The 25,733-nt window shown below is 36.7% G+C and overlaps 1 protein-coding gene across 2 annotated transcripts in view; it reads left to right on the plus strand.

Moving 5' to 3' along the window:
• Positions 1–23,987: 23,987 nt before the first annotated feature.
• The window catches only part of PTPRO (protein tyrosine phosphatase receptor type O), a 215,492-nt gene continuing 213,746 nt past the window's right edge, over positions 23,988–25,733 (plus strand). For both annotated transcript variants that reach the window (XM_069106126.1, XM_069106127.1), the window contains exon 1: positions 23,988–24,501. In XM_069106126.1, the coding sequence (XP_068962227.1) occupies positions 24,427–24,501 (75 nt within the window). In that variant the 5' untranslated portion in view covers positions 23,988–24,426. The remainder of the gene's footprint in view (positions 24,502–25,733) is intronic.

Consider the following 25,733-nt stretch of genomic DNA (forward strand, 5'->3'; position numbering starts at 1 on the left):
TCAAGGCTTTTGCTATTGCACCAAATATATAATTTATCAATTAAGGAATTCTTATCCTATTACCTGGAAAATGTGTGTAGTTAGTACATGTCCCCTTATTTTTCTCCATATGTACTTATTTGTATTTTATTTCCTATCATAGATTTCACTGTTCTGATTTTCTGTAAAACAATATACAAATAAAAAACAAATGTATAAGGAGATAAGAGAAACAATGCAAAAGACCAAAAACAAAATCTGTTTAAAAGCAGAAATGACCTTCTGCAGTTTATGTGTGTTTCTTAAATGTGGCAAGAATAATGCACCTCTGCATTTTGAACAATGTTATTTACCTAAGAGCTTTCAATCATTCTTATTTTGAAAGACATAGAATTTATATACTGTCAACATGTCTTTTATGAGAGAAACAACCGTTTATCAAGCAATACCCTCCATACACTTCACACTATATTAATACTTTTAAGAAAAATTGCAATAAAAATGCAGCCCATTCACTATTTTAGTGTTGTATTAAATAATGAAATGCTAGACACTAGGGATATAGAAAGAACTCTTGATTTCTAGGTGGTAGACATGGATTTAAGTTTTGGATCTATCATATCATCTATGATTTGTGAGAAAATATCTATGGGACTTTGAGCAAGTAATTTATTCTCCTGTACTTCATTTTCTTGATCTATAAAATGGGTTAATATCACCTGCCTCATACTCTGGTTGTAAGGAAAGTGCTATTTAAGTCTCAGAGTGTTTCACAAGTATGAGCTATTATTCCACCATTTAACATATGAAAATTGTTGTAATGAATGAAGTTTAAATGAAGATTTAAAAATATAATAGTATATTTTTTTCTGGTCCAAATCTATCTTGAGATCAAGTCTCTATTTTGTTCTATAGTCTATATAATTCACATTATTAGTCCTTATGAACATATTTAAATAGTTACTGCAGAAATAGTGTGTTTGACACTGATACTTGGCATGTTTCTTATTAGTAAAATAATTGTTAATGAACATCTAGAAAAAAGAATTATTGATCTAGAAGAGCATTAATGATTTTCCAAACAAGAGATCATATCATGTCATGCGAATGCTGTAGATTAAATTAATTAGCCAAATGTTTTCTATAGTTTCTAAGATGATTTTTCTGGTAGAGATGGAGAGACATTAGACAATAACACAGGTGAATTTAGAACTAATTGACTGGATTAGAAGAATAGTTATTAATGGTTACATATCAATTTGGAAGGAGGTCACCATTGGAGTGTCCAAGAGATCAATGTTGGGTGCTGTGCTTTTAAATAGTTTTATTATTGACTTGGATACAATAACATGTGAATTAAATATGCAGATGACACTAATTTGTAGGTGGGAAGGAGAAGCAGAATTCAAAATCTTTTCTGTAGGCTAAAACATTGGACTAAACCAAATAAAAGGAGATTTAATTGGGATAAACTTAACAGTTCTACAAAGTCTACTTCGCAAGTAAGAGGGAATGTGAAACTAGACAACAGTTCCTCAGAAAAAAGGAATAAGCAAGGATTTTAATGAACTGAAACCTCAATTTCAGTCAGTGGTATGCATTAAGAAAGGTATTGTTCGTCCTTAATTTTCTTTTTTTTTTTTAGCCAAATTCTTTTTAAAAATATTTTTATATTTAGTATTTAATTTCCCCCAGTTACATGTAAAACAGTTTTTAACATTTGTTCCTAAAATTTTGAGTTCCAAAATTCTCTCCCTTCTCCCCCTTTACCATCTCCCCATTGAGAAGGCAAGCAATTTCATATAGGTTATTGTAAGTAAGGAGGATTTTGTTATCCTTTTAGATCAGTTTCTCAGGATCCATGGCCATGGCAATGTCTAGTTTTCAGGTGTTAGATAATAACTCCCAGAATAGCCCAAGGATCCTATATAGTAATTCCTAGAATCATAGTGATAGGCAGTCCTTCTGAGACTGCACAGTGAGATATAGGCATGACATAAGTAATATTTACTACACTTGAGCTGAATGAGGATATTGCTAAAGTTAACCTGTGAGGCCATTGTTGGCATTTGTCTGTTGCCCTATAAAGCAAGTTCACACTGGTCAGTGAGTGGGGGAAACAATGGGGAACCCATGAGGGAATCTGTGTGTGCCTCAAGAGGCCCCCATCAAGGCTTCAGGGCATTTAGGGGGAGCGTACAAGCTGTGCCTGTTTCGTTTGACTCCATCAAGATGTAGGGGTGGTTGCCCCCCCTTCTCACTAGCCCCTGTGAGAAAAGTTGTTAGGGAATGCTATAGGAGTTAATGTTCCCATTATCAGCAATTTCCTTTGAGAAGATTAGACTAGAGGTGTCTGCCTGTCTGACCAGATCAAGAGTGAAACTGTTAGAGGCAGAAATCCCTCCAGTGCCTTGTTTGTGTTATCTGTCAAACAATTATGTATATGTGTCATGCAAAACATATCCATAATAGTCATGCTGTGAAAGAAAACATAGACAAAAAAAATTCAAGAAAAATAAAGTGAAAATAAAAACCCCAAAGTTGCTCTGATCTGTATTCAGACACCATCAGTTCTTTCTCTGGGGATGGATAAGATTTTTCATCCTAAAGCCTTCAGAGTTGTCACAGATCATTGTATTGCTGAGAATAGCTAAGTCATAGCTGAAAATAGCTAAGATCATCACAGATGATCATCTTACAATATTGCTGTTACTTTGTACACAGTACATTTCACTTTGCATCAACCCATGTAAATCTTTCTAGGTTTTTCTAAGAGCATCCTTCTCATCATTTCTTTTATTTTTCTGCAGAATTTATTTATTTTTAGTTTTCAACATTCCTTTCCACAAGAGTTTGGGTTACAAATTTTCTTCCCATGTCTCCTCATACCCCCACCCCAAGATGGCAAGCATACTGATTACTCCTTCCCCCAGTCTGCCCTCTCTTCTATCCTCCTCATCCGCATCTTTACCCTCCTTACTCCTTACTTTCTTGTAGAGCAAGATGGATTTCTATACCCCATTGTCTGTATATCTTATTTCCTGGTTGCATGTAAAAACAATTTTTTAACATTTGTTTTTAAATTTTTAAGTCTCATATTCTCTCCATTCTTCCCTTTTCACCCTCCCTCATTGAGAAGACAAGTAATTCAATATAGGTTATGTGTCTGTAGTTATGCAAAACATTTCCATAGTAGTCATATTGTGAAAGACTAACTATATTCCCCCCATCCTATCCCACCCCCATTTATTCTGTTTTGACCTTTGACCCTGTCTCTTTTCAAAAGTGTTTGCTTCTGATTACCCTCTCCCCCAATATGCCCTCCCTTCTATTATCCGCATCTTATTCCCTTCCCCCTACTTCCCTGTAGGGTAAGATACCCAATTAAGTGTGTATGTTATTCCCACCTTAAGCCAAATCCAATGAGAGTAAGGTTGACTCATTCCCTTTCACCTCCCTGCTATATTCCCTTCAACTATCCTACTACTGAGAAAAGTCTCATGAGTTACAAATATTGCCTTTCCATGTAGGAATGTAAACAGCTTGACTTTAGTAAGGTCCTTATTATTTATCTTTGCTGTTTACCTTTTCATGCTTCTCTTGCTTGTATTTGAGAGTCAAATTTTCTGTTCAGTGCTGGTCTTTTCATCAAGAATGCTTGAAACTCCTCTATTTCATTGAATTGAATATTTTCCCCTGAAGGATTATACTCAGTTTTGCTGGGTTCTTGTTTTTAATCCTAGCTCTTTTGACCTCTGAAATATCATACTCAAAGCCCTTTGATCCCTTAATGTAGAAGCTGCTAGATCTTGTGTTATCCTGATTGTGTTTCCACAATACTCAAATTTTTTCTTCCTGACTGCTTGCAGTATTCTCTCCTTGACCTGGGAAGTCTGAAATTTGGCTATGATATTCCTAGGAGTTTTCTTTTGGGGATCTTTTTCAAGAGGTGATTGGTAGATTCTTTCAATTCCGATTTTACTCTCTGGTTCTAGAATATCAGGGCAGTTTTCCTTGATAGTTTCTTGAAAAATGATGTCTAGGCTCTTTTTTTGATCATGACTTTCAGATAGTCCAATAAGTTTTAAATTATCTCTCTTGGATATATTTTCCACATCTGTTGTTTTTCCAATGAGATATTTTACATTGTCTTCTATTTTTTCATTCTTTTGGATCTATTTTACAATATCTTGATTTCTCATAAAGTCATTAGCTTCCATTTGCTCCATTCTAATTTTGAAGCAATTATTTTCTTCAGTGAGCTTTTAGACTTCCTTTTCCATTTGGTCAATTCTGTTTTTAAGGCATTCTTCTCCTCATTTGCTTTTTGGACCTCCTTTGCCATTTGGGTTAGTCTATTTTTAAGATGTTATTTTCTTCAGTATTTTTGGGGTCTACTTTAACAAGCTATTGACTAGTTTTTAATGATTTTCTTGCATCACTCTCATTTCTCTTTCCAGTTTTTCCTGTACTTCTCTTACTTGATTTTCAAAATTCTTTTTGAGCTCCTCCATGGCCTGTGACCAATTCATATTCTTTTTGGAGGTTTTCAATGCAGGAGTTTTGACTTTTTTGTCTTCTTCTGGTTCTATGTTTTGATCTTCTTTGTCACCAAAGAAAGATCCTATAGTCTGATTTCTTTTCCTGTTTGCTCATTTTCCCAGTCAATTACTTAACTTTTGAGCTCTTTGCCCAGGTAGGATTCTGCTTTTAAAGTGGAGAGTGCTGTATCCCAAATTTCTGGGGGGTTGTGCAGCTGTTGTCAGAGCTTCTTCTAGGCACCTACTTCAGAACTGTGAGGACACCCTCTCCACAGCCACCACAAGCTCTGCCATGCTATCACTCCTCCCCACCCTAGGACCTCCACCCAGGACTGCAACCCAGATCCAACTAGGGCAAAGCAAGAGAATCTTGCCTCAGCACCAGCAAAGAGACTCCTGAAATTACCCTCTGAATAGCCACTTGATCTGCCCACCATCTGTGGGCCTGGAGCTCCCAAAGCAGTCACTGCTACTGCTGTTGCTGCTACTGCTACTGATGGCTGCCATATCTACTGCCCCAGTGGCTGGGGACAGACCACAATCTTCTCTCACCCAGGTCCAACAGAGTTTCCCCACTGACGTTTTACTTTGTTTTTGGCATTTGTGGGTTGAGAAGTCTGGAAATGGCCACAGCTGCCAGTGATTCAGTCTTCTGAGGTCCATGCCTGCATGGCCCACATGGGACTGTGCTCTACCCCCAACCCAGTGTGATAGATCCTTATCCTTCCTGTAGGCCTGCCAGGCTATCTTCAGCTGAAGATGTGTTTCACCCTGTCATTTTGTGGATTCTGTAGCTCTAAAATTTGTTTAGACTCTTTTTTAACAGGTATTGCTCAAGCAAGTCCCTGCATTTACTCTACCATCTTGTCTCATTTCTCATAGTACAGTAATATTTCATTATAATTGCATACCACAACTTATTTACCATTCTCCAATTGATGTGCATACCCATAATTTCTAATTCTTTATCCCCAGAAAAGAGCTGCGATAAATATCTTTGTACACATAGGTCTTTTTCCTTTTTGTTTGTTGTCTCTTTTGGGGTACAGACCTAGTAATGGTATTGCTAGGTCCAAAGGTATACATGGTCTTATAGCCCTTTTAAGCATAGTTCCAAATTGCACTATAGAATGGTCTAATCAATTCACAACTCTGACAGTACATTAATGTCTCAGTTTCCCACATCCCCTCCAACACTTGTCCTTTTCTTTTCTATTGTCTAATCTGATAGGTATAAGGTGATACCTCAGAATTGTTTTAACTTGCATTTCTCCAATCAATAATGAGTTAGAATATTTTTTCATATGGCTATAGATAGCTCTATTATTATATCTTTTTATCTGAAAACTGATTATTTCTTTTTATCATTTATCAGTTGGGGAATAGCTCTTATTTTTATAAATTTGACACAGTTCTCTATATGTTAGAGAAATGAAGCCTTTATCAGAAAAACTTGCTTAAATTTTTTTTCACAGTTACTATTGCTATTTCCCTCCATCCTCTTCTCCCTATCTCCATTTATTCTATTCTCTCTCCTTTCACCCTATCTCTTTTCAGAAGTGTTTTGCTTCTGATTACCTCTTCTCCAAATCTTCCCTCCCTTCTATCACCACCCCCTTCTCTTATCCCTTTCCTCTTCTATTTTCCTGTAGTGTAAGATGGGTTTATATACCCCATTGCCTGTGTATCTTATCATCCTTCATTTTCTAAGAGGACCAATGGCATCATGGAACTATGTCTTGATTCATGCATAAATTGAATTTAAGTGAGGCATTGTTGCACAAAGTCATCACCCTCACTCTCTCTTCCAGAGTCATCAAAATTCAGTGGCCTGTCAGAAGTCAAGATGATAGGTGATGGCCCAGGATGCTGTGGATGATCTTGGCAACTTCAGTGTCTGACCAAACTCAAAGCACTCCACAGTGCCTGTTTCAGTTGCCTTCATGGCCATTGAAATAAATTGTTCTTATCTGCACATTCCATTGAGGGAAGGCTTCACATGCTGGGGGTAGACATCCTATTAACTCACCTATGGTTTTGAGGTCTCTTGGCTGTCCTTGTAAGAAAAAAAAAATATAGTAACCATAAATAAAGAAAAGCACTAATGAAATGTTTGATATAAGAAGTAGTGTAGCATAATTGATTCAACATTGAACCTGAATTCAGGAAGACCTGTGTACAAATCCAGAATCAGACATTTAATAACTGTGTGACTCTAAGTCACTTCTCTGAGTTCCAATTTCCTGAACTATAAAATGAGAATAATAATAATAATAATATCACTGAATTCACCAGTTGTCACAAGGACCAAATACATGAAGTGGTTTGGAAAACTTAAAGGGCAATATAAATGCAAATTATTATTTCTGTCATTATTTGAAAATTCTCTTTTTTTGATGGAATTAAACTAGAGACAGTCCTATGTTTGAATAGCACTATTATTCTTTATATTCAGTGTTCTATCAACTATTGCATAGATGAAAAAGTAACTGCTTTTTGTAGTTATATAAAAATATTAGAATATAAAATCACCTTTTGTGAGAGTACCTAAAGCATCCTCAATATGGTTCTGGCAGCAGATTGGATGAGGATATGTACTTTACCCTGTATCTACATGATTTTGATTTCTTTTCCTAGGTCTCAGTGATAATTTTACAAAAGTTAATTATGTTTTTGGGCACAAATAGTTGGAATATTAATCATATCCTTGTAGAGCATGACAGAAGAAAAACTGATTAGATAAGAAAAAAATTAATGCAAAAAAAAAGAAAGGATGGTAGTACCAAATGGAGACTAAGTATTGACATCATGAATAATGAGTGCGTTAGAGAAAAAAATCATAAAAAATAAATAACAGTGTTAAAGAGAATGACAGTGAAATGACATAGCAAAATTTATGGGTTGTAGTTCAGTGGAAATTTATATCTCTTAACATATAGGTTAAAAATGGAAAAGGAGAAAGATTAATGAATTGAGTGCATATTTTAAAGAAAAAGCTATAAATAAATTAACAACCTCAACAAAAAGAAGAAATCTTGAAAATAAGAAAAGAAATATTAGGGAGAAAAAGACTACAAAATGATTTTTTTATAAAAAGCTAAATTGCTTTTTAAAAAGACTAACAGAAAAAATAGCTAACAATAAAAATAAGAGCAAAATCAAATTGTCAAAAAATTTAATGAGCAAGTGTTTAAAATAGAGGGATTTTATTTAAATTATTAGAAGTATAATACAGAATTATATGACAGAAAAAATGAGAACTTAAAGGAAATAGATGACTATCCACAAAAATCTAGACTATACAAACAATACAAGAAATTGATATCTTGAATAATTTAATCCCAGACAGAGAAGTTAAATAAGCCAAAATGAATTACCAAAGAGGGGGGAAAACTTAATCTAAATGACTTTGCCATTGAATTCTAACAAGAGAATTTGTTAGCTATGATACAAAATTTTTATTGTTAATTGAAAGTGAAGAAATTCTAAAACTGCTTTTATACATCATTTACGCTAGAGAATACAAACCAGGAAAGAATGAAATAGTGAAAACTATTGCCCACTTTCATTAATCAATATTGATTCAAACATTTTAAATAAAATCTTAGGTGTCTAATAAGCTTTTGCTAGGTGCTAGACATTGTGCTAATAATTCGGAGTCTAATGGAAGAGGAAATACATGAAGATTTACATACAATTTATACAAGATAAATTGAATATAATTAGCAGAAATACAAGTGCTAGCATTAAATGGGGTTTAGGAACAGTTTCTTTTAGAGGGTGGGATTTTAGCTGAAACTTAAAGGCATTCAGGAGACGGAGATAAGAAGAGAGAATATTGCAGGTGAGGGGGGCAGTTAAGGAAAATAGTCATAGTGAGGAGAGGGAGACTTACAGGAGGGATAACAAGGAGGCCAGTGTCACTGGGATTGAAGAACATGTGAAGATAAAGTGGAAGGAGACTTGAAAGATAGGGGTGGATGTGGTCCCCAAGGCAGGTTATGAAGGGCTTTGAATGCCAAACACAGCTTCATATATTTGATCACAGAAGTATTGGGGAGCTGCTGGAGTTTATTGAATATGGAAGGGTGATTATCAAGTGTTTAAGGAAGATCAATTAGAAGATGATTTAACTTCATTAGACTTGGCTCTTCTCAGCAATGCAAGGTTATAAGACTACTCCAAAAGACTCAGGATGGAAAAGGCTATCTGCATCTAGAGAAAGAATTACAGAGGCTGAATGCAGATTGAAGCAAACTATTTGTTCTCTCTCTCTCTCTCTGTTTGGGTTTTGTTTTGTTTCTTCTTTCTCATGGCTCATTCCATTGGTTATAATTCTTCTTTGCAACCTGATTATTGTGAAAATATGTTTAATGTGAATGTATATGTAGAACCTTTATTGGATTACATACACTTTGTGGCGAAGGGGTAGTCAAGAAGGGAGGAGAAAATTTGTAACTCAAAAACTTGTGGAACTGAATATTGTAAACTAAAAATAAATAAATTTAAAAGGTAAAAGAAAACTGAGTAGAGTATGAACTGGAGTGAGCATAGATTTGTAGCAACCAATCAGCAGTGTATTGCACTAATCCAGGCATGAAGATAAGGGGGTGTATAGAGAAGCATTATGAAGATATAATTGGCAAGACTTGGTAAAGAGACTTCAACATATGCTAAAATAATTCACTGTGGCCAAGACATATATGTGTGTATACATATGTATACACACAAACACATGTATACACATGTATATGCATGTATATACAGAGATACACGTACATATGTGTATATATACATGCATACATACATTAAGCAAGTAATAGGTATAATCTATCATTTAAGCAATAAAAACAGTAAATCCACACAATTATATTAAAAATACAGGAAAAGACTTTATTTACATTTAGAAAACTAAAAATCTAGTCACAAAAAGGTCTTTATTTAATTTGAACAAAATAAAAAAATATATTCAAAGCCAAAAATTAGCATTATTTGCAATGGAGAAACACTGAAAGTTTTCTCAATAGTAAGGATAAAGCAAGGATTCGCCCTTTCCCTGCAAATATTGACAAAATTCTAGAAATTATAGTTATAATAGCAGAAGACAGAAAATCAAAGCAAATATCAGATAAAATTATCTTTATTTTCAGTAGATATGGTACTTAGAAAACTCAAGATACATAAAAAGTTAGAAGAGAATCAGATGATATATTGTTTACCTCTATGGGTAGAAGATATATTATTAACCAAGCAAGAGAGAGGCAATTATAAAAGATAAAAATAGATCATTTTGGTTACATTAAATTTTGAAAGTTTCTGCACAAACAAAACTAATCCATCTAGATTAAGAAGGGAAGCAGTCTAAAGGGAAAATAATTTTGTATCAGAATTTCCAGATAAATTAGTATATAAAATATATTGGGTATACACACTCACATATACATACTAAACATCAATAATTGTGTTCAAAGGACAAGAATAAACAATTCTTAAAAGAAGAATTGTAAACCATCTACTGTATGAAGGATTGTTTTGAGTCACTAATAATAAATGGACAATAAGGGAAATGCATATTAAAACAGTCCTGAGGTTTCTCTCCATACCCAGAAAATTGGCAAAGATGACATAAGCTGGGAATTAGCACTGCTGGAGGATTTGTGGGAAGATAGGTAGACTAATATCTTGCTGATAGAGCTATGATTCAAGAAGCATTTTGGGAAACAAGAAAGTCATAACATATCCATAATAGCTAACGTTATTAACAGCGAGTAAACTAATAGGGTACATAGTATTTTAAGACTTTCAAAGCACTTAAAAACATTTCACTTTATCTCCAGAATGGTGCTATTATCACCCCCATATTACAGATGAGGAAACTGAGTCTTTGAGCAGTTATCTGACTTGTCAAGGGTCACACATAAATATGAGAGGCAGGATACAGACTTAGTGCATTCTGACTCTCTGCCCAGTTGTCTATCCACTGTGCCACCTAAATTCCTCTTACTCTGTAAGACATCTTAACAAAAATGAAGGAAAATTAAATAACTGAAGACACACTATGGAACCTCACCAGCATAGTAATAACACTACCTAATACAATGTGCAGATTTTATGTAATACAAATAAAACGCCTCATTTCTCATGTACTGAACTACTTTGGGACTTGTCTGACTTCTCTACTAAGCTCCAGGTGACTCATTCTTGGGATAACCTTATCATCCTGTAAGATTGTAGCAGCCTTGGTACTCTGCCTCATCACTATCCTGTGCCTCTCTGATTGGAGGGAGGGACTGTCAACTCCAAACCTCCTTTTAAGGTAAGAGTTCAGCTCGAACATTTCGTTATTTCTCACCTGACTCCACTACTTTGGAACTTCTCTGTCTTTTCCACCATGCTCTTGAGTCAGGTGCCTCCCCTGTCCCTGCTTTTCAGCTTCCTTTTGTGTGTTGTCTTTCCCTGTTAGATTATACACTCCTGGAAGACCAGGAATGTCCTTCTTTTCCCAAATTTGTATTCCTAGTGTTTAAATTAGTGGCTGGTGCATAGCAGATGCTTAATAAATGTTTATTGATTATTTATTAAATTACCAAATGATTTCTTCATATAACTGATAACAAAAGTCATTTGGAGGACTGTTAAGTCTAGAATCTCAAGGGAAATACAGGCAGTAGAACTGAAGCATCTCTAGCAAACTCTGATAGCAATAGTCATCAAAACTATATGCCTTTGAAACAAAAATAGACAAATAGATTAATGAAACAGATTAGATAAAACCCACATAATAGCCTGATATTTTAGAAACTCAAGAACACAAACTGAGAAAACTGGGAAGGCAATTTATAAGAAAATAGGATTATACCAATAATTTATACAATATTACAAAAATTACAAATAGATAAGTGACCTAAGTACAGAAATAATGCCATAAAAAATAGAGAACAGGAGGTGCCTTTCAGTGAGGATTCTTAACCAATGTGGTACAAAGATTCTAAAAGACAAAATAGTCAATTTTGATTATATAAAATTATAATCTTCTGTATGAGAAAAAATATCTATCCAGAAGAAGAACAGAAACTTGAATAGGAAAAAAATTTTCATCAAGTATCTCTGATAAAAGTCTGATTTTCAAGATAGGATATGAATTTATATACATTTTTAAGACCCAGAGCTATCCCCCAGTATATGAGTGATTTAAGAATATGAAGTTCTCAAAAAATGAAATGCAAACTATAACCACAAAATGCTCCCAAAGCACTAATAATATAAGAAATTCAGATTAAAACAACTGACATATTAATATATGTTAATAAAAACACTAAAAAAATGACATGCTAATTTCAATCCCATGAAATTTATAAAGATGATGAAAGACAGAAATAGTCAACACTGAATGAAATATGGAAAAAGATGTACACTAAGGTGGAATTGTAAATTTGTCCAATATTTTGGAAAACAAATTAGAGTTATTCCACCCAAAGCAACCAACATTTATTAAGCATTTATTATTTTCAAGAAATTTTTCTAGGTGTTGAGTATATAAAGACAAAACCTAACCACCCCTCAAGACACATACTGGGATAAAATATTTGCACAAGAAAATAAATACGAAGTACATGTAAGAAACTTCATACTGTATGACTCAGCAATGCTACTATTAGAAATATGCCCTCAAGGTGTTCAAAGATAGAGAGAAAGTTTCTTTAGGTTAAAAAAACCACATTCATGGTTTTGTGGTAGCAAAAAAGTAAATAAAATAAAACTAAAAAAACAACCCAGAAACAAAATGGGTGTACACTGAGCAGTGGATGACCAAACTGAGGTATATGAAGTGTAACACTTGGGATCACATTGTACATGAATGGAACCTCAGGTTTAAAGCCTAATATGGGTAGGGATCAGCATCCTCTTAAAATGAGCCCCCACTAATGTGTTTCTTTTATCAGTCAACCAACCAACTAACCAAATAAACAAGCAATCAGAGGGTATAATGGTATTATTTCTTTTTTTTCTTTCTTTTTTTTTCTTTTGGAGGGCAATTGGGGTTAAGTAACTTGCCCAAGGTTACACAGTTTTTTGTGTGTGGGTGTTAAGTGTCTGAGGCCAGAACCAAACTCAGGTCCTCCTGACTCCAGGGCCGGCGCTTTACTCACTGTGCCACCTAGCCGCCCCAATAGTATTATTTCAAAAGAAAAATGTTTTAGTTAAACCACATAGGAACATAAGTGACAAGAAATACACTACTTAATTATACAAGAGTACACCCTGCCACAGATTACCACACATCACTGGGAAAGGGATACCCTCTCAACTAGGGTAATATGTATTACACATCACATATTGTAATGTTAGAAGAATATGGAGATCTTCCCCACTGTCCATTAATAGGCCTGTGTGACTGCATGTGTTCTCTTTTCCCTTGAAACAAGAGCTGTGTTCCCAGGTCTAAAGGTATACAGGTATTTCAACCACAGATATCTTGCTGCTTTCATAGCTGGGTTACATCCTGAGTCACATAGAGCCCATTGGGGGAGGAGTTTGCCTAAGGGGAAGCTTACTTACAGAGAGGCTTGCTTGTAGAAAGGCTTTCACACTTTTTGGTGCTAAGCTAATTAGGCACTGAGTCATGAGAGTCTTCTGACTCTGAGCCTATTAGTTGAAAACTATATATATACTGGGAGGTTGGTATTTTACCTTGAGGGTTCACTTATGAGAAGGACCTTTTGATTCCCTGGATAGGACTCTGAATAGCTGTTTGTTAAGAGCCCCATGACTACTCAGAGGTTTGTGCTCTCCAGATCTGGTGGTGTATGTAGTACTTTGTTCAGACAGTAGGAGCCCTATCGAATCTCTGTGCTAATTTCTCTGCTTGTATTTTCTACTTATCTGTAATTAAAGTAAGATTGTTGACCCCTTTAAAAGTTGTCTTTCCTTTAGCAAAGCAGATCGAAGAATCTGTTCTAGCAGGCCATCCTGGGTGTGCTAGTGTGCTTGCTAATACACATGTGTAGGGAATTAACTTCAGATGGTGCAAATATAAAGAACCCATATAGCCAGGGAGCATTGTGAAAGATCACACTATGTTGGATCAAATACACAGAGGCCCAAAATCCTTTTATTAACGAGATTTGTTCTGTGAAGTTTGAATTCAGTGAAAGCGCTGCACTTGAGGACCTAGAGGGCCACATGTGGCCTCGAGGCCATGGGTTCCCCACCTCTGATACATTTAATAAAATCAGAATGTAAAGGAAATAGAGAAAGCAGAGGAGGCTTCTAGTCCAAATGCCTTATCATATTTTCTAGATATTTCCTAGTCAGGGTGCTAAAGGTCTGGTCATGACCTTTGTTATTAACCCATGTTTTAATAACCAGATCCATAACTCCTCTATAAACAAAGCATCCTGACACCTTGTCTTTTTAGGACTGGGGCCACCAAGGAGGGGAGACAAACTGAAATACATATTAGAAGGCACCCAATTCTCCCCCCAACCACTCTTACAAAGATCTAAGAGGAGTTCTAGATTCAGCACTGATTGAGAAATCTAGGGAAAGACCATCATTGTTGGTCATCTTTTCAGCCACAAATCACAAATTTGACCCAGAAGCAAATAACCAGGTCAGATACTGTAGAACAAGTTTGGAATGGAATCAGACAGCCACTGAGACAAGAACAGGGCTGGGACACCAGTACTCTTGCTCTGACCCCAAAAGAGATCCCAGACTTGGCCCCCAATTTCCATTGCTCTGAACCTTCTGAGTCTTCCACCTAACTGACAGAGGCTGTGACCAGCAATGATATTGGAGCTTCACCCAGGAGTAAGTGTGTTAGCTAGATCTAAACTAGACCCTAAAAAATACAGGAGGGAAGTTATCAGACAGTGACTTTGTCAAGACCATATAAGGTCTGTTGAACTTTGTAGCTCTGAGTTTGAGCCACTTTCACAGTCCTTGATAAATATAGTACTCAATATTCAGAGAATATAGCAGCAGGACCCAAGATAAGACAGGCCAAGAAAATACAGGGCCACAATAGTTCCATCAGAAGTGCCTTGACTCTGGCCATAACACAAATTACTAATCTCGGAAGCAAGGTTGGAATAATTGAGTAAGCAAAGGAACAAAAAAATAATGGGCTATTCTGATGTATCAGATGCTTGAGGCACACACTGAGAAAGGGAGGTTAATTCCAAAATACCTACAGATAAAACCTCAGAGAAAAACATAACTGTCACAAAATCAGTTGGAATTCTTAGAAAAAAAATGAAGCAAAATGGTTTTTAAAGAGTTTAATATGATAATTATAAATTAAATGAGTGCTAGAGAAAAGAATTGGAAAATAAATGAGACAAGATATAAAATAAACTCACATAAATCATCAGCATTTCTCTATATATTACAAAGTCTGGCAGCAAGAAATAGAGAAATTCCATTTAAATAACTCTAGACAGTATAAGATATTTGGGAGTCTATCTGCCAAGACAAACCCAGAAACTATATATGAACATAATTACAAAACACTTTTCACACAAATAAAGTCATATATAAAGAATTGGAAAAATATTCATTGCTGAGGCAGCTGAGTAGAACACTAGCCCTGGAGTCAGGAGCACCTGAGTTCAAATCCGATCTCAGATACTTAACACATTTGCTAGCTGTGTGACCTTGGGCAAGTCACTTTACCTCAATTGCCTTGTCTTCCACCCCCCAAAAAAATATTAATTGCTCATGGGTAGGCCATGCCAATATAATAAAAATTATAATTCTACCTAAATTAACATACTTACTTATTCAATGTAATACCAATCAAAAAAACAAAAAAAACCATTTTATAGAGCTAGAAAAATAATACCTAAATTCATCTGTAAGAACAAGAGGTCAAGAATATCAAGTGAATAAATGGGGAAAAATGTAAAGGAAGGTGATCTAGCTATATCAAATTTCAAATTGTATTACAAAGTGATAATCATCAAAATAGTCTGGTATTGCTTAAGAAATAGAGTGGTGCATCAGGAGAATAGATTAGGTACGCAGTGTCATTGCTGTTGTTGTTCAGTCATTTCAGTCACATATGACTCTGCGATCCCATCTGCGGTTTTCTTGGCAAAGATATTGGAGTGGTTTGCCATTTCCTTCTTCAATTCCTTTTACAGATGAGGAAACTGAGGCAAACAGGTTAAGTGACTTGTCCAAGGTCACATAGCTAATAAGTGTGTAAGGCTAAATTTGAACTTAAAAAGATGGGTCTTCCTGACTCCAGGTCTTGCACTCTAATACAAAATGGGAAATCACCACAGTAACCTTGGGTTTGATAAATGCAAAAATCCAGACTTTTGGGACAAGAACTCACTATTTGACAAAAATTGCTGAGAAAACTGGAAAGCAGTTTGGCAGAAAATAGGTATAGACCAATAGCTCACTCTGTATTACCAAAATAAGGTAAAAATGGGTACATGATTTAAACATTAAGAGTGATACAAAGTAAATTAGGGGAGTGTGGAATAGTTTATCTGTAAGATTTATGGATAAAGAAGAATTTATAACCAAAGAGAAATAGAGAGCATTATTAGATATAAAATGTATAATTTGTATTATATTAAATTAAAAAGGGTTTACACAAGCAAAACTGATGCAGCCAAGATTACAAACAAAGCAGAAAGCTGGGAAAATTCTTTTTTAAGGAAAGTTTCTCTGATAAAGGCCTCATTTCTCAAATAAACAGAAAATTAAGTCAAATTTATAAGAATACTAAGTCGTTCCCCAACTGATAAATGATAAAATAATATGAACAGCCAACTTTTAGCTGAAGAAATAAAGGCTATCTATAGTCATATGAAAAAAGCTCTAAGACACTATTGATCATTTAGTTGTTTCAAATGTATCTGACTCTTCATGACCTTCTTTGGGATTTTCTTGGCAAAGTGCAGTACAAAATACTGGAGTGGTTTGCCATTTCCTTTTCCAGTTCATTTTACAAATGAGAAAACTGAGGCAAACAGTGTTAATTGATTTGCTCAGGGTTATAGAGCTAGTAAGTATCTGAGGCTAGATTTGAACTCATGTCTTCCTGACTCCAGGCTCTGGTGTTCTATCCACTGTGCCACCTGGCTGCTCATTACTATTGTTTAGAGAAATGCAAATTAAAACAACTCTGAGGTACCACCTCACACCTGTCAGACTGGCTAATATTGCAGAAAAGGAAAATGATAAATGTTGGAGGGCATGTGGGAAAATTGGGACACTAATGCAATGTTGGTGGAATTGTCTGATTCAACCGTTCTGGAGACTACTTTGGAACTATGCCCAAAGGGCTATAAATCTGTGCATACCCTTTGACCCAGCAATGCCACTACTACATCTTAGTTCCAAAGAGGTTTTTTTTAAAGGAAAAGGACCTATTTATGCAAGCATTTGTATAGGAGTTCTTTTTTGTGGTGGCAAAGAATTAGATGAGGGGATGTCCATCAACTGGGGAATGGTTAAACAAATTGCAGTGTAGAATGGTGATAGAATTCTCCTTAACTATAAGAAATGACAAGCAGGAGGCTCTCAGAAAAACTTGGAAAGACTTACATGAACTAACACAGAGTGAAGTGAGCAGAACCAGGAGAACATTGTACACAATAATGGCAATATTGTTACAGTGGTCGACTGTAAATGACTTAGCTATTCTCAGCATTACAGTGATACAACGAATCCAAAGATTCGTGATGAAAAGTGCTATATATATACCTACAGAGAAAGAACTGATGGAGTCTGAGTATAGAATGAAGCATACTATTTTTCACTTTACTTTTTTCATGTTTTTTCCTGGTCTCTGTTTTCTTTCACAACATGACTAATATGGAAATATGTTTTGCATGATTGCACATATATGACCTACATAAAATTGCTTACCATCTCAGGGAGAGGGAAAGAGACAAAGAGGACAGAATTTAGAAATCAAAGATTTTTCAAATGAATGTTAAAAATTGTTTTTACATGTCATTGGACAAAAATAATATATTCAAATTTTTAAAGGAGAATTTTGGAGGAAAAGATTTGAAACAAAAAACAGCTTAGCACACAAGGTACAAAATGTTATCTTAGTAACAGACAGACTCCTTGAAAATTAAAATGGACCAAATGGAAGTTAATTACTTGATTACCTAACAATAATCATTGAAATAAAGTCAAAAGATTGAAAAAATAGAAGAAAATAAATGTTATTTCAAAAAACAACTGACCTGAACATAGATCAAGGAGAGATAATTTTCAAAATATTGGATTTACTGAAATTCATGACCTTATCCTTCTAGCATACTTAGATAATAAAAATCTGTTACAAAGTCCCATTGATTTTTGCCTTTATAACATTTCTCTACACTCTCTCTTTTCTCCTCTAACACTGCTACCACTCTGGTGCAGGCCCTTACCCCTTTATTTGTAGACTATCACAGTGGCCTCCTGGTTAGTCTCCTTTCCTCAAATGTCTTTCCACTCCAGTCCATCCTCCGTTTAGATGTCAGAATTAATCTTCTTACTAAGGGGCAGACCTGACCATGTTCATTTCCCTATTAAATAAACTCTAGTGGCTTCCTATCACCTCCAGGATGAAATATAAAATCCTCTGTCATTCAAAGCCCTTCATAGTGTGGCCCCTCCTACTTTTCAAGTGTTCTTGTACCTTCACCCCACATGCTCTGTGTTCCAGTGAAACTGACCTTTCTATTCTTTGCACAAAACAATCCACCTCCTGATTCTGTACATGTCACTGGTTGCCTGTCATGCCTGGAATGCTCAGTGTTCTCCCTCCTCATCTCCACCTCCCCCTACCCTGAGTCTCTTCAAGTCACAACTAAAATCTCACTTTCCACAAGACTTCCTTTAAAAAAATCATTTTAATTAACTTATTTATAAATCACAGAACCTTTTTATTCTTTTTTTTTTTAGTTTCAAATTTTCTCCCTTCCCTTCCCTTCTCCACTCCTCAGTGATAAAGCAAGAAAAAGAAAACTGTCTACAAGTATGTTGTTGTTCAGTCATTTTTCTCTTGTGTCCAACTCTTTGTGACCCTATTTGGGGTTTTCTTGGCAAAGATACTGCAGTGGTTTACTACTTCCTTCTATATCTCATTTTATGGATGAGGAAAATAAGGCAAACAGGATTAAATGACTTGCCCAGGGACACATTGTGTCTGAGGCCAGAGTTGACCTCAGAAAGGTGAATCTTCCTGAGTCCAGGCACTATTCACTGTGCCACCTAGCTGCCTAAGTGCAAATATGTATAGTCATGCAAAACATATTTCCTCATCAGTCCTGTCTTCCTCTCCACAAAAATAAAAGCAAGAAAAAGAAAGAGAAAAAAATATGCTTCAATCTGCAAACTGAACTATCAGTTTTCTATATAGGGGTGAATTTCATCATGATTCCTTTGTCATTCTGGTGGGTCATTGGGTTGATGAGAATTAAGTTTTCAAAGTTGATTATCTTTACAATATTGTTGTTACTGTGTAGATTGTTCTCCGGGTTATGGTCACTTTGCTTTCCGTCCCTTCATACCAGTCTTCTTAGTTTTTTTTTTTTTTCCTGAAACCATTCCCTTCATCATTTCTTACAGGACAATAATATTCTATCATATTCATATACCATAACTTGCTCAGCCACTCCCTGATTGATGGATATCCCTTCAGTTTTCAGTTCTTTGCCATTACAAAAAGATCTGCTATAAATATATTTGTACATATGGGTCCTTTGCCTCTTTCTTTGATCTCCTTCAGGTAGAGTAGTGTTATGTGTGTATATTATATACTTTATATACATATATGTATGTATGTATGTGTGTATATATGTATGTATATATTATTCATAATTATATATATCATACACACATACACCATAGTAATGGTATTGCTGGGTCAAAGGGTAGCATATTTTAATAGCCCTTTGGGCATAATTCCAAATTGCTTTCCAGAATGGTTGAATCACAGTTCTACATACAGGGCATTAGTGTTTCTGTTTTCCCACATTCTCTTTAACATTTGTCATTTTCCTTTTTTGTCATTTTAGATAATCTGATGGGTGTGAGGTGGTACCTCAGAGTTGTTTAAATTAATTAATTAAACTAATTAATTAATTTTAATTAATTTCTGTAATTATTAGTGACAGAGCATTTTTTTCACATGGCTATTGATGTCTTAGATTTCTTCCTCTGATAACTACCTGTTCATATCTTTTGAGTATTTATCAATTAAGAAACGGATCTTATTCTCTCAAATTTGACTCAGTTCCCTATATATTTTAGAAAATTAGACCTTATCAGAGAAATTTGTTGTAAAGATTCCCCCCCCCCCAGTTTTCTGCTTTTATTCTAATTTTAGCTATGTTGGTTCGGTTAGTGCAAAGACTTTTAAATGGTATTGTCTATTACTTCTCCATTTGGAGAATGGACTTCTCCATTTCTCATTTGGTTTTGAACTCTCCCCCTATCCATAGATGTAACAGGCAATTTCTTTCCTGCTCCACTAATTTGCTTATCTCACCTTTTGTCTAAATTATGCATTCGCTTTGAATTGATCTTGGTTTGTGATGTGAGATTCTGGTCTATGCTCAATTTCTGTCAGACTACCGCAAGAAGCCTGATATTCCCCCTTCCCCCAATGCCAGTGCCTTCCCTCTGTGGATGATCTTCATTTCATCCTCTCTCTACGTTGTCTGTGCAAAGTTATTTGCATATTATCCTCTCCACTAGACTGTAAGCTTCTTGGGGGCAAGGACTGTCTTTTTCTTTTCTTTGCATCCTCAGTATTTTAACCCCGTACCTCGCTGAAACTTAATAACTACCGGTTGACTGACTGATGTAATCTTGCAACCAAAGCCAGATGTCTAAGACAGGGTGAACACTAGCCCCAAATGTAAGTTTAGGATCTAGACAGACTAAATCAATGAGTCAGATTACAAAATAACCTTCACTAAATACATGCAAAATAAAATCGAGCGTATAAAGAAAAAATTATCAATATGAATATAACATATTAAATGTTGACATATAAATACAACAAAAATATAATTATATAAAATATAAAAACTAATAGTAATAAACTAAAATAAATTAAATATATACAAAAAAATTCTTTAGAGATATTCCTTGACAGGTGCAGTTTTCCAGATAGTTTCTCACAGGGTTATGTCCAAAAGGTGCAAAGTGATCCTCTTCTTTATGCTGGTTTCAATATTCACCAAAAACCAGGCCTTAGTGCACTTAACCTATCTTTGTTCCAGATCTTAATAACTACAGACTACACATGCTACCTTAAGTCACTAAACTATACACCAGAACCTTGGGTACTCGGGCCAGAACAATTAAAATCTGAGGCACATATTTTTAGAGAACTTACATAGGCAGGGTATGAATATGAAGGGACACATATAATGACAATGTGTGGGGTCAGAGCACATACTTGGAAGGTGGACACAGGTATATCCAGGTCACAAACATAGCCAAGGCAACTCATGCTTCTGATATTGCTGAGCAGTCTGTGCTCTGATGAGTTGCTTTTTCCAATAATCTGTGCTCCTTTATTCTCCTGTCTCTCTGCTGCATGGCTCCTGGATCGCCATTGCTTTCCTCTCCTGCGTGGTCTCTGCATGTCCATTATTTTGGGCTGTGTACCTCTTCGGGGGTGGTTCTATTGTTCTCTACTTATCTTTACTGAGAAATAAGGTCTTGTCTGGATTTTAGCTGGTAGAGCCTTAGCACTGCAGAGGGCTGAAGAAGCCCTAGGCTACTCTTTTTAGTTGCACCCTGTAGACAACTATACATAGTTAGCAAGCTAGAAAAAAACCCTTTGACATTTTGTCTTTTGAACCACTTGTTGACTGACTAATCAACTGACTTTTCCTTCCCATCTCTTTCCATTTGACTCTCATCTGGGTTATTATATTTAAATTCCTTTTAATTCCTAACATACCCTATTTCCTAATATGTAATTTCCCATGACTTTATTTTGCAAGTTACAAAGGCTTTGCGATGTTATGGTGGGAAGATTGTTTCAAACCCTTCTAGTCCCAAGATAATCACAGGGTTGGAGCTGGGGTGATAGAGACTCAAAATAATGTCAGATTTTTCAACTTAAAAAAGAAAATAAAACAAACATAAATAACTTAAAAAGAAAAAAAAATCTTTCATTCAGTAGAATATTAGCTCACTGAGGATAGTAAATGCCATTTTTGTAAACCTAGTGGGAACCATGGAACTCCATCCCCAGAACATGTACAGCATGCTCTGTCAACTGATGGCCCCTTTCTAAGGGGCTTCTGGAAAAACATAATGACTGTGTCATTATGAAGTGAAGGGCCCTGTTTCTCAATTTGGAGCACATGAAAACATTATGTATGATGCTGATCTGCTAACCAGGTTGTAAAGAGACAGGCTGTTTACTATCTGGTAACTGACTCTTGAGCCAGAACTGGGATGCATTCAAAAGGCACTAACCAAAGTCTATCAATCAATCAATAAACATTTACTATGTGCCTAAGATATGGACCAGTCACTGTGCTGAATACTGGGAATACAAAGAAGCAAAAGACAGTCTGTGACCTCAAGGAAATGGAAATCCAATGGAAAAGACCACATGGAAACATAGGTACAGAGTGAGCAATAGACAGGACAAATAGGAAATAATTAATAGAAGGAAGGCACTAGAATTAAGAGGGGTTGAGAAAAGTTTCCTGTAAACAATGGAATTTTAGTTGGGACTTAAAGCAAGCCAGGGCAATCAGTAGGTGGAGTTAAGGAGGTAGAGCATTCCATGCAGGAAGAACAGCCAGAGAAATTGCCTAGAGCCAAGAAACTAATTGTTTTGTTTGTGGAAGTCAAGGGGCCAGCATCCCTGGATCTAAGAGTACATGTACATGGTGGGAGGTACCCTGGAAAGGTGGAGGGGGCTAGGTTATGAAGGGATCTGAAAGCCAAACAACATTTTGTATTTGATCCTGGAGGTAATAGGGAACCGCTGAAATGGAATCTATCAGTCTTTCTCTTTCCTGTCTGGCTATGTTGAAGTGAGGGGGCAAAAATTACTTCAAGCCCTTGTTGGGGACAAAGGTGTCAGGACTTTGTTTCCCCACCTAAGACTATCAGGAAGTGGTTCATGAATTCATGGTCCTGCTATTACTTCTATCTCTGTCATGTCTATTCTTTCCTGTTATTACATTAAGGAGTATTGGAAATGGCTGAGACCTTGTGAAGTTTGAGAGGCCCATAGAGCAGACTATCTGAAATCTGAGAGCCAGAGTCCATGTTGGGATTTACCAGAAGCCAGAGGATGCAGGATAAAGTCCCTTGCTCCCAGTTTGATACAGTAGAGATTACAGGCAGCCAAGAGAGAGCTATGGTGATTCATCCACTGTAAAAGCTTAATTCAGAAATAATATTGTCTGCGTAAATTGTAGAAACTGCAGTAAAAGTATGAGTCCACTCTCCCCAAGGACTAAGGTGGTTTAGAGAAGAATGTGCTCCAAGATATTAGGGACCAAATGTTTTGTTACTTTTATTCTCGCTAAATTATCATGGTAAACATCCTTTTGTAAAAGCTAATTGATGTTAATTGATTAAATGAAATGAACTTTTCCTCAGACTGTTCTTACCTGAACTCCATTGAACAAGATGAGAAATATTTTTCTACAATGATGCTGCTGCTGCTGATAGATAGAAGGAAAGATAGGGACTAAACCTTTGATTTCATTGATATAGGCAACTCCCACATGGAGAACCTCTCTATACCAATGCAGATTGGTAATTTTTCTGTAACTAAAGAGAGTTCACATATATCTACAATTTAAGAGGGCTTAGAGTCACATAATCAGTATGGGTCAGAAACAGGACTTGAACCCACTTTTATCCTGGCTTTGAGGCCAGATCTCTATTTATACTCTTCTCTCTCCTCCTCTTCCTCTTTTCCTCCTAGTAATAGTAACAATTTTATATTATTTGTTCACATATTTGTAGTACTTTACAGTTGTAAAAGCACAACAGCTCACGACATAAAAAAAGCTATTGTCTCCATACACTTGTTTTGGACATGTGCATGTGTTTGATAGCGGGATTTGGGGATAATTCTTGAATGGGGGGTGGTGGTATGTGTGCATTAAAGGGGAGAATAGCAAATTATCTCTTTTTTCTTTCTTTCCTTCTTTCTTTCTCTCCTTTTCTCCATCTTCCTTCCTTCATTTCTCTCTCTCTCTCTCTCTCTCTCTCTCTCTCTCTCTCTCTCTCTCTCTCTCTCTCTCACTCTGTCACTCTCTCTCCTTGGTTGACAGTAAGGAAGAGGCCTGTTGAACAGATATCTGAGAGTAGGATACATGGAAATCCACTTATAGTAGCCCTTCTGTTTGAGGGAAGGTAGGGAGATGGGGAGGTGAGGCCGGGATGAGGGGCGGAGCCAAGTATGGAATCTGAAAGAGATTGTGGGCGGGCACTGGGAGGGAGAGATGGTAGGCTTCTTATCACGTTAAGCCTTCAGAGTAAGAGGCTCCTTGTTAGCTGAGGATGCTTAGAGAGCGGTAGGGTGTGCTGGGACTCCCAGCTTACCACCACGCGGACCCTGCGGCTCCAAGAACAGCCGGCTTGGCAGCAAAGCCTCGCCCATCCCCAAGCCCCATCCCTTCATCCTTAGCTGGCCATCGAAGAGCAGGACCACTTGACACATCCTCGGAGAAGTCCAGGCGACGGAGAGGAAGAAGAGGAGTTGTCGGAAAGAGAGAAAAGGGAGGATGCGCCCCCCGGGAGTGGCGACGGTGCCGGCCATCTGATCCCTCGGCACCAATACGCCATTGTGAGCTGAGGGAAGCAGCCGGAGAAGCGGAGCGGGGGCCGCCGGCCGCCTCTGCCGAGACCGCGGCTCGCTCGCTCCCTCGGACCCGTCAGAGCTGCTATGGGAAGCCGGCCCACGAGGGCGAGCGGCAGCCTCATGATCCTGCCCTTGCTCTGGCTCTTTGTGCTCCTCAAGGTAAGGGAAGCGCCGACACGCTCACGAGCTGCCTGTTTGGCCACGGCGCAAGCTGGCTTAGCCCTGCCAGGCTCTGCCCTCTACAATGCGAGCCAGCATGTTGGGGTAGGACAGATGTGCCGTGACTGCAACTGGGAGAGCCAGCTGTGCTCTTGGACTTGAGCGTGGATGTTTATTCGCTTCGTATTTCTTTGTATTTGGTTTGGGGCCTTATAGAGAAAGGAGAGAGCAGTCAGAGAAGTTTGCCTCATCCCCTGTCACTCTCCCATTGTGCTTCCCCACCCCCAACATTCAGAAATGGGAGTCGGAGGTGGGCTTGTTGGCTAAAGCCGTCTAAGGAAAAATGAGGTCACTTTCCACGCACCTAGGCCGTTGCTTTGCTCCCCCAACCTGGAAGAGTATATTTCTGTCTTTAATTTCTTTCCTGCTGTAGACTGCAGATGTTAGCTATAATGATGCATTTTTCTTGAGCTGAGAGACTAAGTCAAATTGAGTATTATGGATGAACCTCATTGCTTAAAGGCACCGCTAAATAGTGGCTCTCTAGGATTTTTCTTTTCTTTTTTTTTTCAAACAGGATGGGAATCACAGGTCCTTGGCATATTGATGCATTTGGGTAGGTGCCATCATGAATAGTAAATCTCTGGAATCCTATTACAATTAACTTTTCAGTATCTACTTTGAACAACTGCATTTTTCTTGGGGGAGAGGGTGATTTTTGAATACATTTGCAGTAAGCAAAAATAATAATCATAGGATCATAGACAGAGCTGTAAGGGACCTCAGAGTCGACTTAGTTGAAGCCCCTCATTTTACAGGTGAGGTAACTGAAGCCTAAAGAGCTAATGTGACTTGCCCAAGATCACATAACTGATTATTTTTAAAACTTTTTTTTTTGCAAGTTGCTAAGTGTCTGTACTCTACAGTATAAATTGGTTGAATATTTTCCTGAGAAGTGGTGTGAAGTTGTAAATTAATTATCTCCCACTCTGTCTTCAGGAATTCTGTTTTAATTCTTTCATTAGTTACTGCATTCCTCAGCAAAATGAAGAATGTAGACAAGAAAATGGGAGCTGTTCTTTAAGCACTATGGTAATATCTAATCCTGGACACCAAGGAGACATTAATGGATGGAAATGATTCTCACGCCAGAGATGTTCAATTCTTGTTTATATACTCCACAAATTAATATTTGTCTGTGAAACTGATACTACACCAATAAGGATGATATT

The sequence above is a fragment of the Petaurus breviceps genome, unplaced genomic scaffold (assembly GCF_028583685.1).
Source record: "Petaurus breviceps papuanus isolate PSGF00001 unplaced genomic scaffold, PetGlider_PUasm1.0 78, whole genome shotgun sequence".
NCBI classification, from domain to species: domain Eukaryota; kingdom Metazoa; phylum Chordata; class Mammalia; order Diprotodontia; family Petauridae; genus Petaurus; species Petaurus breviceps.